Source organism: Sceloporus undulatus, chromosome 6, assembly GCF_019175285.1.
Source record: "Sceloporus undulatus isolate JIND9_A2432 ecotype Alabama chromosome 6, SceUnd_v1.1, whole genome shotgun sequence".
In the NCBI taxonomy this organism is placed as follows: Eukaryota; Metazoa; Chordata; class Lepidosauria; order Squamata; family Phrynosomatidae; genus Sceloporus; species Sceloporus undulatus.
The window spans coordinates 58,307,028-58,325,391 of NC_056527.1; the positions used below are offsets into that span (position 1 = coordinate 58,307,028).

Genomic DNA, 18,364 nt, shown 5'->3' on the forward strand with positions numbered 1-18,364 from the left:
TACACATGCAACTTATATGTATGGGGAAAGTAACGCCTGTATGACATGGAGTGGAAAAGAAAGCATGCACCACCATGTTTAACAATATATTCCATTAAACCAGTGGTTCCCAACCTTCCTAATGCTGCGACCCTTTAATACAATTACTCATGTTGTGGTGACCCAAACGCATGGAATTATTTTCGTTGCTACTTCATAACTGTACTTAAATAGGTGTTTTCCAATGGTCTTAGGCGACCCCCATGAAAGGGTTATTCGACCCCCAAAGGGGTCCCGACCCACAGGTTGGGAACCACTGCATTAAAGAAACCTTCACTACCCTAAGAAAGGATAATGGAGGAAAAAAGGAATCAAATAGCACTTCAAAACTAACTGATTTATTTTAGCATAAGCTCTCATTGATATCAATCCACTTCCTCAGTTATAAATTCAGTACTAAAGCCATATTACAATACTTTACATTAGTCGCCAGAAACAGATGACATCCCAATTGAACGGCTTCAAACCCCACAAACAGCATCAATTCCGAATATTAACTAAAGTATGTCAACAAACATGGAAAACAAAATGGTGGCCAACAGATTGGAAAAGATCAATATATATCCTTGTCACAAAAAAGGAGACACAAAAGACTGTAGCAACTGTTGGAGGGCCCCAGCGATGGCAACGGGCCTCCCAGAGGCCCACTGCTGCCACTGGAGCCCTGTTGGAGGGCCCCGGCCACCGCAATGGGCCTCCCAGAGGCCTGCTGCCGCCGTCGGAACCCTGTTCGCCTCTAGGCCGCCGCCATTTTGTTTCTCAAAATGGTGGCGAAGTCTCGCGTGACCACAGGAAAGGTTGCGCGAGACTTCGCCACCATTTTGAGAAACAAAATGGCGGTGCCCGGAGTGGCGAAAAGCCGTAATCGGCAGCAGCAGGAGTTCACAGGGGCCGGCTGAAAGGCCTCCGCGGGCCGCATACGGCCTGCGGGCCGGAGGTTGTCAACCCCTGGTCTACATTGAGCTGATATAACACTTCTGAAACTGCCAAAGAATCAATGGTTCCATTCAAATTGAGACTAGTGATTGAATATAGGTCTTTTTGACTACAGGGCAGAGTGTATAAAAATCAATGATTTTAATTAAAATATATATATATTTTAAAAAAATCAGATATTTAAAATTTAAATTGGATTTTTAAAATTGAAACAGGATTTTTAAATTAAATGCTTTTTGAGGAAAGAAAACTATCTAAAGATCATTTTCTATTTAAGATATACTGTACTATAGTCCGAAGGGTATTCATCATGAAATTGGAATTAGTTTTTATTCATGCAATGCTTATTATATTTATTATTATTATTATTATTATTATTATTATATTATTTGTAAATGAATTCAGTTAATCGATTCACAATGTCATGCTCTTCCAGAGGTTTCTGTAAGATTATTGGGCAATTTTTCTATCTGAAGAATATTACCACAGATGCTTGGTTTTACAGTACTCAAAACTGAATGTGTGTCTACAAAGATCGCAATCCCACTGTTCTTTTGCAAATTTGTGTACAGATTCAGCCCCTTACCTCTGAAGTGCTAAATTTCAGAACATTCAATAAATAGATTGTTGGGAGATTAAGAATGGAATAGATCTGCAGAGAAAGCTAAGCGTGAGGAGGGAGGAGCAAACAGTAAAAATGAAAGTGAAACCATTTGAGCAAAATACTCCACATATATTTAGATCTTTGTGTGTATAGCCTAAGGTTTATCATATTATTCTTTTGCTAGAGGAGAAAACCTATACAGTAAATGCATTGGCAGCAGGACATAAAAGAGACTCAATCTGGGAATGTTTAAATGACATTCCTCTATCTATGGATAAAGAAGGCATGAGTGTAAAATGGAAATACTGCAACAAAGAAATTCAAGGCCTGGTGGCCTGAATGAAACAACATCAAAAACACTGTGAAGACAAAAGATCTTCAGGTCGGTAAATGTTTTGATTTCATCATATTTCTTAAAGACTGCCATGAACTGTAATCTTTGAGCAAAATTGTATTTGTTATTAATTACTGCATGTTACTGTCATTTTGATAGTTATCAAGCAATAAAGAGTTGAAACAAGAAAATATTCCTTTCTGGGGCAGTAACGAGTGGCAGTGAATAAAAAATGGACACAAAAACCCCCAAGTCGACTTATCCATGGGTCTTTGTAAGTAATATCTGAACTCTTATTCAAAAGAAGGAACCATCCCCTGGTGAAAAGCAAAAGTATAATCTCTCCTGGAAGCACTGAACCCCTCTAGTCTTTCATCCATCCAGCCTTAAAGAGTGAGAACAAATAGTTATTTCTGCTGGAATTTTCTAAGTTCTTTGACACTGTTTTGCTTTGCTTCATCCTTTGCTATATGCCCCCACGTTTTACCTTCGACTTATCCATGGGTCATAGCAAAACCCATAATTTAGGCCCCAAAATTTGCCATCACTTTATACATGAGGTCAACTTATAGTTAAGTATATATGCTACATCACATAGCAACATTGACCATTCAGGAACCACCATAGATAGGTTTGTGATAAAACCCAACAGATCAGAAAAAGAGTTAATTGATGAAAAAATTGTCCTGTTTGTTTGCGCGACTAGCCTGGTACACACTGGCACTTTGTACCAGCCTGGGGCCAAAAGTAGGGCTCAGGAGAGCGGAACGTCTGTATACTCCAGAGCCCTACTGCACGCTGCCATTTACAAGGCGCATGCGATGATGACATGGCTCGTGCGTTGAGTCCAAATGGCATGGTGCCACTCCAGGGCACTTATGGTGCCTTAGCAGTGGCAAAGAAAGATGCTGTCTTTCGCAGCTCGTTTTTGGAGTGGATTGTTGGCTACCCCTTTCTTCCAATTTGTACAACCCCAAACTCTTAATTTCATCTGACTGAAAACCCATACTTTACTAATATGGTTCAGTCACTGAAACCAGGATATAGTCCACCCAGCAGAGCAGATGCTGCAAAGAAACTACTGGAGAAAGTGTATGATAAAGAAATGGAGCAATGTGCAACAGCTCTAGAGGGTAAAATTGCTAACATCAATCTTGATAGGTGGGGTAATATCCACAATGATTCTGTTGTATGTGATTGTATAACAGAAAAGGAGAATGTCTTCCTTGCAGCAACAATTAACATTCAGGAAATGTGCACACAGCAGAACACTTACAAGGAGAGACAGAAAAGCTGTAATAACTTGTGAACTAAAATCCAAATGTCTAGTATGCAGTATAATCACAGACAATGCTGCAAATGTATCAAAAATGAGAAGAAATTTATAAGGTTATACCTAGCTATCAAAACATGGCTTATTTGCTGCATCTCTTAGCCAAAGAGTCCAGTGTTCCAAAAATAAAGACTAATGTCGTGGAAACTGCTAAAAACTTCCATAACAATCATTTTGCAGGAGCAGCTCTGAAAAGAATAGGTGAAATCATGCTAACGCTTCTACAGGAAGTTAGATGAAACACTGTACAGTGGAGCCATGTTATACGCTGGCGTTTGGTTGCAAGATCCCCCGTGTATAACAAAATCCGTGGATGCTCAAGTCCCATTGAATATAATGACACAGCAAAATAGTGTCCCTTATAAAAAATGGAAAATCAAGGTTTGATCATTGAAATTTATACTTTTTTTGAGCATTTTCAAAACGTGGATGCTTGAATCCGTGAATAAAAAATCCATGTATAAGAAGGGCCGACTGTAGTGGACCGTTTTGAACAGTATATCAAGAACGGACCTATATTGATGACAGTTTGAAAACAAAATGAAGAGAAAATAATGGCATGGTCACAGTAGCTTCTGCTAGCATAGAAAGAATATTCTCTTCCTTTGGACTCATTCATTCTACATTGAGAAATCATTTGGGAACCAATAAAGCAAGAAGGCTTTTTCTTTTCTTTTCTGGATTATGTGAAAAGAAAAGAAGATGAAAGAACTCCAAGAGACAGTATTTTAAGCCTTTAAGTTCTTTAAAATACAATGCACCCGCACCATACATGGGTACACCATACGCAGCCACCAGCTTATGTGGAAGCCACACGACAGTATAAGGAATGGTGCGTGTACCCACCCTGAGTCGCAAGCACGTGCCCATTGTTTCCAATGGGGCATGAGCATATGCGGATTTCTTCTTACACGGAGGGATCCAGAACAGATTCCCCATGTAAGGGAAGGGCCCACTCTGTGTGTGTGTGTGTGTGTGTGTGTGTGTATAAACTACCCACATCAGTTAACAAACATGGATGTTTTAGCAAATAAAAGAATATATAAGCTATAATGTTATTCTTTCAGTCAATTTAAATTGTTATTTAAATTATTATTATAATATAATGATTATTTTTCTCTTTCCAATGAAGTACAGCAGAAAAATTGTCCGAATATGAGTGATTAACCCATTAAACCTAGTATCTACCTATGGGCCAAAACAGATAGCCGAAAAAAGCCCGCTTCTGAGTGTGATCAGCGCTTGCACACCACACACTCTGGTGGCACTTGGAAGCCACCCAGAAGATAGGCGGCTGCCCAGACATGGGTGGGTTCAAGATGCTCCAGCAGCACAGCATTTATACGCTGTGTGCCGCCAGAGCATTTTGAAGCCATGCTGGGGTTGTTGCGGGCTGGGAAAACTGGGTCTTTCTTGGTCTAAATAGGAGTGGAAACTGGGGGGTCCTACTATTTGGGCCAGGTTCAAGGCGGATTAGGGCTGTGGCGTATGTTTGTGGTGGCCCCAATCTGTCTTCAGCCAGTCTGTTCTGACTCTATTATGTGTTTCAAATAGCACAGTGCACCTGCACTATAGGTGGGTGCCCCATACATAGCTTCCAGCTTACACAGAAGCCGCGCAACGGAAGAGTGATTGGCGCATGCACCTGTGGCACACACACTCTCCCATGACATGAGCCCCATTCAATTGAATGGGACTCGAGCTTACGTGTTTTTTGGCTTATGTGGGGGGGGGGTCCGGAACAGATCCCCCGCGTAAGCCAAGGGTCTACTGTATAACCAAATCAGTGTTTTTTTTATGTAACTGTAAAACTAATCTGCAAAGTTGCTATTCTAAAAATGAAATCTTCATCTGGTTGTAAATATTAAGATTAGTCCAGCAAGAATGAGTTTTCAGTAAATCTGAGTTGTCTAAAATAAGTATTAAGTTTATAATGAGGAAAGGTGCCCTTTGGGGGAGGGTCACACGATTAAATCGAGTTTTTCTGAGTAGTGCTTTAAACTGAGATTCACCTGACTAGCCAATATGAGTTGGTTACCAGTGGAAGAAAGCTACAAATGGCAAATGCAGTACAGCAAGCCATTTGACCACACATGCATAAAATCAAGGTGTAGCTTTTTTTCCTCAGCTGTTCACAACAAGGGAAGCAACGACTCAAGATTCAAGCAGGGCACGATACTCTCTGGACCAACATAAAATCTTCTAAGCTATCAAAACGTGAGACAGAAAAAAGAACTGCAAAGCTGTCCTTTAAAGCTGCCTTCTTGTACTTTATTTAGCTTGATGGGACAGTGCAGGAAGTATTTAAAATAGAAACTATATTAGTCTCTAGTACATTAAAACCAAAAGTCTGTACAGTATTCAACATTATGAGAAAAGAGGCTTTTAAAGATGGAATGCACTCCAGATACAAACTATGTCTAGAACTTCCTTTTCTTTTATGCATCATAATCAGCTAAGAGTATGGCACTTTACGAAAAATATGTCACATTCCTAACCCAAATGGCTTCCAATCCAGAATGCATACAGTATCATAGAAAGGAAACAAAGATATGGGTATGCATGGATGAAATATGTGATTCAGTTTATTGTTATTTTGGCTTAATTACTTTAAGATATACCAGAGGTAGCAATATGTGGTCCTCATCTATTATGTAATATTAATCATTAAGTACTGAGCTTAATTGGTGTAATACTTTTAGAAACTGAAATTAAACGATGACCAGAAGACAAGAATATTGAGCTAAACAAGTGTTCTACAAAACCATGGGGAATTAGAATTTAGGAGGTAGCACTATGTATTCTATGTTGTATGTTTATTGTCTTAGTTATAGAAATACTGAAGAGATGTATAGTGGAACGAGAAAATCGATGATGCTAATATGTTTATCTATGTTTTGATATGCAATAGTAATAAAATGTTAAAAAATAAAAATATATAAAATGTAATGTGGGGCCCCCACTACAGAAAAAAACACACCCAGCATTGGCCACTCAAAGGCCCGCACCACTTGCTTGATTTCTGTCCCAAGGAAACCCTTAAAAACTGAATCAGAAACAGGAGGATGGTGGTAGCTGTGGACCACCAAGTCCATATGAAAGTGAAAATGGGCCTTGACCTGTCAATGTTGCCCACTCCTGAGGCATAAGAGTTTAAAAGTTGAAGGAATTTGGACACATGGGGTCAGTTCAAAGAAAAATGGCAGCAGAGCAAACTGAACAGAGTTATTTTTGGGATCAATGACTGGACTAGAGTTGGTAGAGCTACACAAGTAAGATGAAAGGATGCTATCAGGATACAACTAAAGAGAGAAAAGGGAGGCATGAAGTCACAGAGAGCTCTGAAAGTAAGTAGAAGCTTGCACACAACTAAAGAGAAAAATGTAAGCCAATTAAGAGTCACAAGGAGAGCCAAAATCATAAAGTTGACAGAAGTGAATGATTTTTGCAGTAGTATTGTAAATTAATATGAGTGGACAGAAGTATGATAATATCAGTCATGATACTTTCCAATGAAGAGCTACTAGCACTCTGGATCAAAAATCACCATCAGACTATATTATCTGTTCCCCGTGTTATTTTCTGCTAAAAAAGAAATTCTGCAAGTTGATGTGTGAAAAACATAGGATGGTTACAAATAGGAGACAACAACTGGATACTGCAAAACCTGTGAACAAGAAAGAGTACAATGCTCTCTTGTCTTACGCAGGGGATCCATTCCAGACACCCCCACACAAATAAGGCAAAATAATGGGGCTTGTGCATGTGGCACGGCACAGACCATGCACTGCACGTACCATTGCCATGCGCGCCACTGCCGGTTCTGTTGCGTAAGCTGAAAGCCACATATAGCATGCCTGTATATGATGAAGGTGCACTGTAACTGTATAACAAAAATCTCAGCTGAACATACTTAGAGAAGCAACATCAATGGCCAAAGTGAGAGATGAAGGGAGAAACAATCAGGCTGTACAGACCAACAGACAAGCGCTGGCTGGGGGTGTGGCATTTGGACGGTGCATGCCCCAAAGCTGATGTCATGCTGCCTGCCTGACTGCACAGCGGGTGGTGTTACAGTGCTCCTTTGGTGTGGTGTTCACACATCATACACTAACGGAGCATGGAAAAGTGCTACCGTGGCAGCAATGGCACTCATTTTTGGGCCCAAAAAGAAGTGCCATTTTGCCGCTTCTTTTTGGCCTGGAAAAATACCTTATTGGAGCCACAGGTTGCAGTTGCCACAGTCCAGATCCGGCGCTCAAAGGGGCTATGGCAAGCTGCTCCTTCAGAGTGGTCTGTTTTGCCCCAATGAGAGCTGGAAATGGATGGGGCTAAGGGAAGGCACCTGGGGAAAGAAGGTTGCAGACAAAAAAAAGGGGGGGAGGCTTTGTACCTGTGACACTGTTAACTTGTAAGGAAAACAAACAAGGAGATGTAGACATGAGAAAAAGGATGAGTCTTACAGTCTGTGACATACTGAGCCTGATATACAGGTTCCAAAACCCTTAATACTCCAAAATGCAAAACTGTCCACAAGCGTGGATGAGATAGTGACATCTTGGCTTTCTGATGGTTACTGTACACAACCTTAGTTTTATGCACTAAACTATTAAAAATATTGTGTATAAAATTACCCTCGGGCTATGTGTATAAGGTGTAAATGTAAATGAAACATAAGCGAATTTCATGTTTAGACATGGTCACTCCAAGAAATCTTAGCATGTATATGCAAATGTTCCAAAATCCAAAACATTTCTGGCCCCAGGCATTTCAGATAAGGGAGATTCAGCTAGTAACAAACACCTGAGCAGACACATCAGAAATACAGCTGAATATGCAAGAACGGATGGAGGATGCAGCAGAATGGTAGAGCTAGATATTATCAACATATGAGTGATACTGAAAGAATACAAAAACAAGAGACGTCCCAGTTAATAGAGAGAATGATAGAGGGCCAAATTCAAAGCCCTGAGTGACCACAGCAAACAGAGGGAAAGCAGAACAGCATTTCCCTATGGATACACTGACAGAAAGATGAGATATGCTAGAGATGAACCAAACAACACAAACACTGAGATCCAAGACACAGAATGAATAAAATAGGAGAGAGTAACCAACTGTATTCAAGATGGCAGAAAGCCTGAGGATAATTAGAGATTTCTGCAAGGGCAAGTTTAGTGGAGTGCAAGGGGTCAAAATTAAAGTTGAATGAGGAAAACTGAGACAAAGGGAATTAACACCAGATTCCAGCAGTTTGGAGCCTAATAGCAATTATGCTAAATGGAGGGAGCTAGAGAGATTACATGGAAGGAAATGACAAACACAAACTGGAAGGGGATAGTATCAAGGAGACATGAGGAAGAATTAAAGGGGGACAATACTGTTGTTCAATTCAAGTATGACCACAGAGAAATAAAGATGGATAGAAAGCAGGCAGGAACATGGAGAGATGGACAAGGGAGGAAAAAGTGATTAGAGAAGCCGGAGCAAACGGGCTCAGCAGTGGCGAAGGAAACAACACCTTCAGCAGTGAGGAGAAAGATACAATGATGTGCCTTAGCAGGAAATCAAAAGTAGAGAACATATACAGGTCTGGTGGTGATCCAAAAATGACAATATTGTTTTGCCAGATTGATGACAGAGGATGTAGTCAAAATCATCCAACTTTTTTGTTCTCCTTCAGACCATTTGGCTGCATAAGGAAGCGCAAAGAAAGATCAAATGGAAAAAGTGAATGGGGGTGAGACAAACAGGTCACCTGGCCACTGGCACAAAAGTTTGAAGACTACAGTTGATCAACTTAAGTGTGATAAGTATCACTTCTGAATTTGCTTAAAATAAAGTTAACTTCCAATTTATCTTTCCTTTCAATTGGGGTATGGCAAAGATACTCAGTTGTATCTTTCCCCTAAAATACCCTTAGGGCTTACATCTCACTAGGACAGGTGTTGGTAAGTTGTGGACCTCCATTTTTATAGGATAACAGCTTCCAGAAACCCTAGTCAGCACAGCTATTGGTGATAGTCACTTCTGGTCTATGGGAAAATAACTCCTGAATCCATTAGATGCTATGTGCTTCCAGAAGAAGCTGTGTGCTTTCTTCAGATACAGATCAGCTCATTAATGGAAGAATCTTGTCTGCCACTTTTACTCTTACAGTGCTTACTTCTGACTGCAACCCAATATTCCTCAACAGAGAATCACTTGCAAATGTTTCCTGACAACTTTTAGTTCAGCAGGTTTAATTATACTTTTTAAAGGCTCATTTAAAAGCAGACCTTCCCTTATACATTCTGAATATTAAAATAGAACAGCAAAGCTGCTGATTATTTCAATATTCACTTTCCTTTTACAATTCCTGTTTCTTATGAAGTCACCATTATTCTGGGAACCTCCTTTTAGAGGCCTCCCAGGTAATAATTAGTATTAAATTGGGAAGCAGTCACTCCAAATAAGTATAAATGTGAAAAGCTCTTCTACTGAAGATACAGGATAATCCTACCTGTAGGTATACCATATTGAAAATGAATGGTAAATATCAAGTATTTACAAGCCTAAATAGTCTAAAAGGCAGAACAGACTGTTAAGACAGGTCAGTCCTGGTTAATATCTAGATAGGAGACTAACAATGTTGTAGGCTACATTTCAGAGGAGGGGACTGGCAAAATCATTGTCACATTGTATTTGTATTGTATTGCAATTTTTTACTGTACACCGCTATGATCATTGCGGAATAGTGGTCTATAAATAAAATGTATTATTATTATTATTATTATTATTATTATTATTATTATTATTATCTCTGAGTATTCCTTGCCTAAGAAAATCCTATGAAATTCATGGGGTCTCCATAACTATACAGGTAACTAGAAGACACACCTGACCATAGATATTTACAAACTTAATCAACTTTCATTTTCTTCTTCAGTTTATATACTTACAACAACACTAGTTGATTACTGAACGTGGAGAAAACAATGTATGTATATCAGCGCCCCAGAATGCACACAGTATGTATGCACATATGACACTATGTGTATACAATCACACAGATTTGTCTCTGGGGAACCTCAGGAATCAACAGATCTTAAGCCTGTGTTATAGAGCAATACCGCCACCAGAAGACAGGAGTGTAAACTAGCGACAGTTAATGGGCTGCAGAATGGCTGTTCAATTGGATGTGACTATTACTGGCAACACAGCCTCCTCATTCGCAAGCTTTAGACGGAAGTCTCAGAGGAATATTTTCTCCACCTCATGCCTCAGTGATTACTACTTTCTTGTAAGGCAGCCAAGAAAAACCTGCCAACAAAATGTATGACGCATGCGTCACTATGACTCTCCCATAAGATGCAAAATGCTGGGATCACAATAAAAATGTGTAGTAATGACAACACAAGTTCAACATGGCTTTGACTGTGCCATACTCTGAAGGCCCTCCACAGAAGCAACTTTGCCTTGCCCACTTTAAAAAGGAAAGGAGATAAAACCTCTCACATGTATAAAAAGGAATCAATGGTCCAAAATACACTGCAGGAATCCAGTTTGAGACCGCTTTAACTGCCCTGGCTTGATGCTAGGGAATTCTGGGAACTGTAGTTTTGCAAGACATTTAGCCTTCTCTGCCAGAGAGCTCTGGTGCCACAATGAACTACAGTTCCCAGGATTTCCTAGCAATGAGTCAGGGCAGCTAAAGAAGTCTCAAACTGGATTATTTCTGCAGTGTGTCTTGGACCAAGATTAAGATAACAGATAGCCATTTCCTATATATGCTTATTCAGAAACAGATCTCACAGATGCTGGTGAAACACCAGGAATAAACTCTTCTAGAACAGGGCCCCAAAACCCCACAAGAAACTATGGATGCCAGCCATGAAAGCCTTCGACTTTACAGATCTCACTGAGTTGAACAGACTTGTAAATACACATAGGATTACAGCCCTATTATGGAAAACACGGACATACGCGTCTATCCTGCCCTTCTTCCAGCTGCTTTGACTGTACTTTTAGTCCACAATGTAAGCAAGTAAGATGCATAAAAACACTGCGACTACGATGAGAACATTTTAACTCAGAATTCAAAGATATAGCTGTGTAGAACCAGTATGAGGAGAGATCTTGCAGCACCTTTGAGATTGTGGGCAAGAACAGACAGGCCTAAATACAGCCGCTTGGGGTCACTTTGGTGGTATGCTGTTTAAATGCTGCATGCATCCTAAGAGGCCAGAAGCCAGACCAAAGCCATGCTGCAGTCCTAAGGACCGGAGCACAGCTTTGGCGCAGCTTCTGGACTCTTAAGAGGCCTGTGCCATTTAAACAGCATACCTCCAAAGTGACCCCAAGTGGCTGTATTTAGGCCTGTCTGTTCAGGCCGTCGCTGAAAGAACTGGTAGCATGAGCTTTCCTAGACTTGAGCCTACTTCCTCAGATGCATTTAGCTGCAACAACAACAATAATAACAACATGTAGAGAGATCTTGCAGCACCTTTGAGACTCACTGAAAGAAACTGGCAGCGTAAGCTTTCATAGACTTCAGTCTACATCTTCAGATGCATTTGTTGGAGTGGAAACAGACACATTTGGTGCAGTGGAAACCAAATGCATCAGGAAGTAGACCAAAGTCTATGAAAGCTCATGCTGCCAATTTCTTTCAGTGAGTCTCAAAGGTGCTACCTCTTTACATACACATTTTAAGCCTAGTTGTTGTACCAAAGGTGCACCGAAGAGGCGATATCCAGACCAGCCCTTAACCAGAACCAGGGCCACGACTGGTAACGTTTCACCTGTCATTAGCCTTACCTTATAGTTGCTGGAGTTCACCCATCCTGTTAATTCATCAATGACTTTATCCAGGCGCTGCTGATCCTGCTCCAGATCGGGGGAAGCGCTGGGGTCGGCCAAGTACTCCAGGAACTCGGGGCCCACTTGCATCCTGCGGCCCACGTCCTTCTGCTGCACCTGGTCACAGAAGTAATCCATCTTGCCATGCTCCATTCTTGTATGTTATTGTAAGGATCCCAACTCGACACGAAGGAAGTTGAACCGAACCAAACCAAAAAAGGCCGTGATCTGTCTTATCAAAAGTTGCCGTGAAATCCAGGGATTCAAGAAAATTACCTCTCCTCACCTCCCAATATATATATATATATATATATATATATCTGCCCAGCAGAAGAGAAAGAGAGGGAGGGAGGGAAAGAAATACCCCCCAAAAAGAACAAAATGCAAGGAAATAATAATAACAATAATAATAATAATAACCCTAATTAAGTCATCTTGAGTTGCCCCAAAAAAGCAAAGGTTAAAAGGGTCTCTATCCAGTGATGGACTCTAGCGTCCCTTCTTTCCCTTCCCTCTTCCTTGCACCTCAGTCTCCTGAAGGGAAGGGAAGGAGGCTGCGTTGGTGGAGGGACTGTCTGAGGCGGAGAGGGCCGGGCCAGGCGCCAGGCAGGCAGCCTCCTTCCCTCCTCCCTCCGCCCCGGGACGCCTCACCGCCTCCCTTGCAGCGGAGGAGCCCGGCGTCGCTGCGGAGGAACTTTCATGCTCTCCAGCGGGGGACACTCTGCCACTGAGGCGCCGGCTCTCTTCCTCTTCCTCCTCCTCCTCCCTCTCGCTTTCTGACTCCTCCGTGGAAGTTGCGTCCACTTCGTGCCGCCGCCGCCGCCAGCCACTCAGCCAACCAGGCGCTCTCCGGGGGCGTCACTCACTCTGACGAGGCCCCGCCTTTTCCTTCCCTTTTTCGGCGCGCGCGCACCAACGGCTCGCTCCCTCCCTCCCTCTTCTCCTTTCCTTTCAGACACTGCCCTCTCACTTCATCCCAATTCTTGCGCATGCGCCAAAGCCACCCCTCCCTCCGTAGAAGGCCACGCCTCTGCGTGAATGTATTGGCGCGCGAAGACCTCTCCGATCCCGCCCCCTTTAGTTTCACACTTCCTGTCAACTTCTGCGCATGCGCCAAACCCAGATAACACAGACACGCTCAATCTCTCTGTAGATAAAGGCTGTGCTGGTGTTATGTATTGGCGCGCGCAGACCTCTCCGGCCCCGCCCCCTCTGTCTCTCTTCCCTTCACAATGTCCCCCCCCCCTCACACTCCCTTTCAATTCCTACGCATGCGCCAAAGCCTGCCTGTGCCTGTGTATGTATTGGCGCGCAGACCCTTTATGTCTCTCTCGCTTTGACTTGGTCGCGCTCATACTTCCTTCCAATCCCTGCGCATGCGCCAAATCCAGGCATCCCCCCCTCCGTAGAAGGTTGCGTCCGTGTGTATGTATTGGCGAGCGAAAACTTATACAGTATGCCCCCTTTCTCTCTCTCACTTCCTCCCGATTCCTGCGCATGCGCCAAAGCCAGGCACACCCCCATTCCGTAGAAAGCTGTGCCCGTGTGTGCATTGGCGGCGCGCGCAGAACTCTCAGGCGCTGCCCCCTCTCGCGGGAGCGCGCATCTGGCCCAGGCCTCTCCGCCACAAGGTGTGTGCGCATGCGCGGATGCCTCTTGACTGCACCTCTTCTTCTTCAGACGCCGCCGGCGTCCTGCGTCTTCTTCAGCCAATGGAATCCAGAGGACGAGGGGGGGGTCCTCCTCGTTTATAGTAGACTACCAAAGTGCCTGTGTGGTTTTTTTCCCCCCTGTAATAAAAAGATAATGCGAGAAGGGTAGAATATATAGATGGTGAAGGTGATTCTGGTTGTCTGAGGCTGCGTCCACATTGGGGAAATAACCCGGTTTGGCTCTGCTCTAACTGCCCTGGCTCATGGCTATGGAATTCTGGGAATTGGAGTTTGTTGTGGGCCCAGATCAAAGTGCAGCATGTACCTTGAGAGGATAACTGCTAGGCCTTAGTAGTAGACCTTAGCTCACAGCTGTCATAACCACAAAGGAGGACAAGGCATCAGGAAATGTAGGACTTTCAGGGAAAATGCAGGACATTGCAGATTAAAAGCTTGTCACCATACCTGGCTGCATACCGCATATTATTTTGTTGCAATAAGCAGCAGAGAGGATGAAAAGCATGAACCTGGAAAGGTCATGATGACCCTTAAGTGAACCTTTGATACCTGGTCATACAGACCTGAGGGCATATGTAGAGGACCCATGAATATTGCTGCTTCCGAACCCTCTGCCATGTGCGTTTCCTCTTGAAGGTCACAGACAAAGAATTATAAAGCATTCAGCCCATCTTTCTGCAGCCCCCCCCCCATGGTATTTTCCTGCACCCCATCCTCCTATCCCAAACTACCTGGGGTTGTCTTGACCTTATCACTGCATCATTAAATCAGTCTCACTGACTGACATATAAACCAAAAGTATTCCTTTTGTAATTCTCCAGTGAAAACCATCAACCAGATGGGAATCCCATTGTTTCTAAGATCCCTGGAAAATAAACTCAAATTGCCTCAAGATATGTTTGGCCCATAATAAATGCCCTGCTTTGGGCACTCCCACTTCGGTCCACAGGGACAGGCGGGAAATATAAATAAACTATTTATATTATTATTATTATTGTCTGAATTCACATATAAATTATTCCTCTCATTTGTCCATTATGCTGAAATTAAAGGAGGGGGGGACTTTCAATATTTGCACTGTTTCCCCAAAGAACCCACTGCCTAATACCCCATTTTTTGCCTCCATCCTCTCTGAGAGACAAACGTGTCCCGAACTCTGGAGGCAAGCCTTGTGCGCTGCTGCTCCCAGGGTGGAAAAAGGTCTTTCAAAGCGTACATCATACCTCCCTATTTGCAGCAAGGACAGGCCAGCTAAGGACAGGCTGCCAAGTAGACAGATTTCTCAAGGGGGAACAGCAAGTGGTGTTACTCAATGGACTTCACAGTCATGCTCAAGATGGAGGATAGTTTGGAATTCCTCCTGGACGAAAGGTCGAAATGCAGGGCGCGTCAAGGAAAAGAAGGACATCTGGTCACCCTCTTTTCAGAACTATCACCCACAGGTCGCATCAGCTGAACAAGCATTTCGTACACATTTCTTAAAGCAGGGGTCCAGAATCTACAGAGACCACATGCAACACTTTCCTAGCTTGTTCTCTGCAGCCCTCAAGCTCTTTGGCTGCTGTTACTAAACTCCAGGCTTTTTTCTTCTACCTTGTGTTGTTCCCCATGGCTCCAAGCAACATCTAATGCACTGGTTCTCAACCTGTGGGTCGCAACCCCTTTTCGGGTCGATCGACCCTTTCACAGGGGTCGCTTAAGACCATCAGAAAACACCTATTTCCAATGGTCTTAGGAACCAATTTTATGGTTGAGTGTCACCACAACATGAGGAACTGTACTAAAGGGTCATGGCATCAGGAAGGTTGAGAACCACTGATCTAATGCCTGTCCTTTCCTAGTGTTTTTTGTCACCATGGAACTCATTTCAAGTGCTTTGCCAGCAAACAAAGTTCCGATACCCCTTTGCTCAACGTTTTAATACACACTTACAATGTTGAGGACTTTATGTGTATGGACAAAAGATAAAGCAGTTGTTTGAATAGCTGTCCAAGCAAAGGCCAAGTATCCATTCCCTTGTTTGCTTGACTCCTTCTTTCATCCCCCTCTCCTACTTTGGAGAAGGGTGGGGGGAAAGCAGAGCAGCTAGGTAAATGAGTTTTCTGCTTTATAACGTGATATTTCTTGTTTGGAGGAAAGAGCCATGATTCAAGAGTGAGCAGGACTGCTTTGAAAGCAGAAATGACATTCCTGGGCTGCATCGGCACTGCAGAAATAATCCAGTTTGACATCACTTTAACTGCTATGGCTCAATGCTGTGGAATTCTGGGAACTGTTGTTTATTGTGGCACCAGAGCTCCCTGGCAGAAAACTAAACGTCTCACAAAACTAGTTCCAGAGTTACATAACATGACTGAGTCTTGGCAGTTCAAGTGGTGTCAAACTGGATTATTTCTGCAGTGTGGATGGACCCTCACAGTTTGTAGGAGGAGAGAGGAAAATGTTTTTGAAAGCGGCGGAGGAGGCAGGTGCAGGAAAAGGACAGAAAGAAGGGTAGCATATTCCAGGTGGTTGCCAGCCATCCTCCCCTTCCCAGCCCTCCACACACCCATTTGCTCCTGTATTTTGATTGTGACCTTCCTGGTATATTTATCATGTGTGAACAAATTAGCACGGCAAATGAAATGTTGCTGGAACACTTTCCCCTAATATTTCTACTGACCAATGGGTCTGTGTTTTTCTGTCTTTCATTCAAGCATATTAAGCAGGGCAGTGCTATGATTTAAAAAAAATAAAATTTAGACATGACAAACATAACAAAATCTGACACCTATTGAATACACATACATACTAACTCTAAACACCCACAAATACTACACTACAGTGCTATGATTTTAAAATGCGTTTGTGAGTGTGTGATCCAATTTTGAGTCGATTCTAGATTTATAAAAACAAAGCGAGCTACAACACTGCTCAGGCCACCGGTCTAACGAAAAAAAGACTTCAACAACATTTTTTTCTAACGAGAAATTCGTACTAAACCTGTCTGTTGTGCACACACCCAAACTGCCAGAACATTAACTGCTGCTACATGTAGTATCATGTTCTGATATGTGCAGAGAACATAGGAAAACAAGTGGGACCTGAATCACGATGTTACACTGTATTCCCACCTCCAAGGGGAAAACAGAAGCTCAGGGGAATTTCAGAAGTGGGGGACAGATAAGGGATTTCCACCCTCCTTACTTCACAAGGCCTTTCCTGCTCTATTACATACTCTTAGCCTGTTACAGACTGCCAAAATAAAGCTGCTTCGGGTCTCTTTGGAGGTATGCTGTTTAAATGATGCATGGGTCCTAAGAGTCCGGAGGTCGCGCCAAAGTCACACTCCATTCCTAAGCACTGGAGTGCAGCTTTGGTGCAGCTTCCGGATTCTTAGGAAGCATGTATAATTTAAACAGCATACCTCCAAAGAGACCCGAAGCAGCTTTATTTTGGCAGTCTGTAACAGGCCTTAGATCCTTGCCAGCCCCCAATGTGAGCATATGAAAATGACATGGTGGAGAAGGGAGAGGTTGTTTTTGAAGACTGTACTGTCCTTCTATAGTGCATCGGAAGTATCTTTTAAATAAAAAATTGTGGCAAACACTAAGAGATCCTAATTCTCTTCTCCCCAAATGCAGTGTAAGCAAGCTACCATAACCTTAAGCCAGCCATTTCCCTAGTTTCCGTACCCCTCATCTTTTGGCGAACTGGTTGTTTTCAATGGAGATAGTAATAATCTGTGTTACTCCTCTCAAACATTCTAACCTCATAAACGCACACAATCTGCCTGACAGCTAAATAAACCCTTCAAAAATCTCATCCTATAAGCTCCCAGGCTCTTGTCAAGCAGTTTGTTACATAAAATATTTTAATTAGCCAATCTCCATACGTCTATATGCTAAATATGTAGAGACCAACGCCTTATTTTGGGCGATTCCCAATTTGCCTCCAAGCTGACTGGCACAGAACAACCTATATTTGTTAATGTGAGGAGTGATATTCAAGTTAAAGGGTAAGAAACAATCATCCCTCTTTCACTCGGTTGGGGAAAAGATGACTCTGAAACTCCAAAGCCATTCACTATCAACAAAATCTGAGGTCTTGACTTATGCCATATTTCAAGCTATTTTTTTCCCCTCATGGGCTTTACAAATTCTTTCCATACGTCATGGCTTGCCTTTTGACAATCAACCATTTTATTTAAAGGCACAGCTGTGTTGTGATCATACTAGGTTCTACCCTCTCAGAAATTTATCAGCACTTTAATCTTACCAAGGAAACAAGCATATCCTTTATTTGTACCTTAGATAGTAAAACAATTAGAAAAAAAATATGAGCTGCTCTTCTGTACATGTTCTCAGAGCAGGGTATCATTAAAAGAATATAACACTATGAGAAAATACAGAAACTGCAGGGTCAGGCCAATGAGCCAACGTGAATCATAAAACAGCTATTAAAACCAGCTATGCAGCAATGACTGGACTGACTAGACAAAGGGTTTAACTTAGCACTCAAAATACATGCAAGTGGTAGTGAGTATGTTCTTCTGTGGAGGGCATTTCACAAGCAGGTGACGTGACAGAAATTGGGAGTCCTTTCCCACTCCCAGAACTTCAATTCCC

At 42.5% G+C, this 18,364-nt stretch overlaps 1 protein-coding gene across 29 annotated transcripts in view; it reads right to left on the bottom strand.

Annotated features, from left to right (window-relative positions):
• CLASP2 (cytoplasmic linker associated protein 2) overlaps window positions 1–12,406 on the bottom strand; it is a 167,570-nt gene extending 155,164 nt beyond the window's left edge. For 14 of the 29 annotated variants that reach the window (XM_042474375.1, XM_042474364.1, XM_042474359.1 and 11 more), the window contains exon 1: window positions 12,046–12,405. In XM_042474375.1, the coding sequence (XP_042330309.1) occupies window positions 12,046–12,240 (195 nt within the window). In that variant the 5' untranslated portion in view covers window positions 12,241–12,405. Of the gene's footprint in view, window positions 1–12,045 lie in introns of all 29 variants that reach the window. The other 15 variants (XM_042474354.1, XM_042474351.1, XM_042474353.1 and 12 more) reach the window with 2 other exon arrangements.
• Window positions 12,407–18,364: the final 5,958 nt, after the last annotated feature.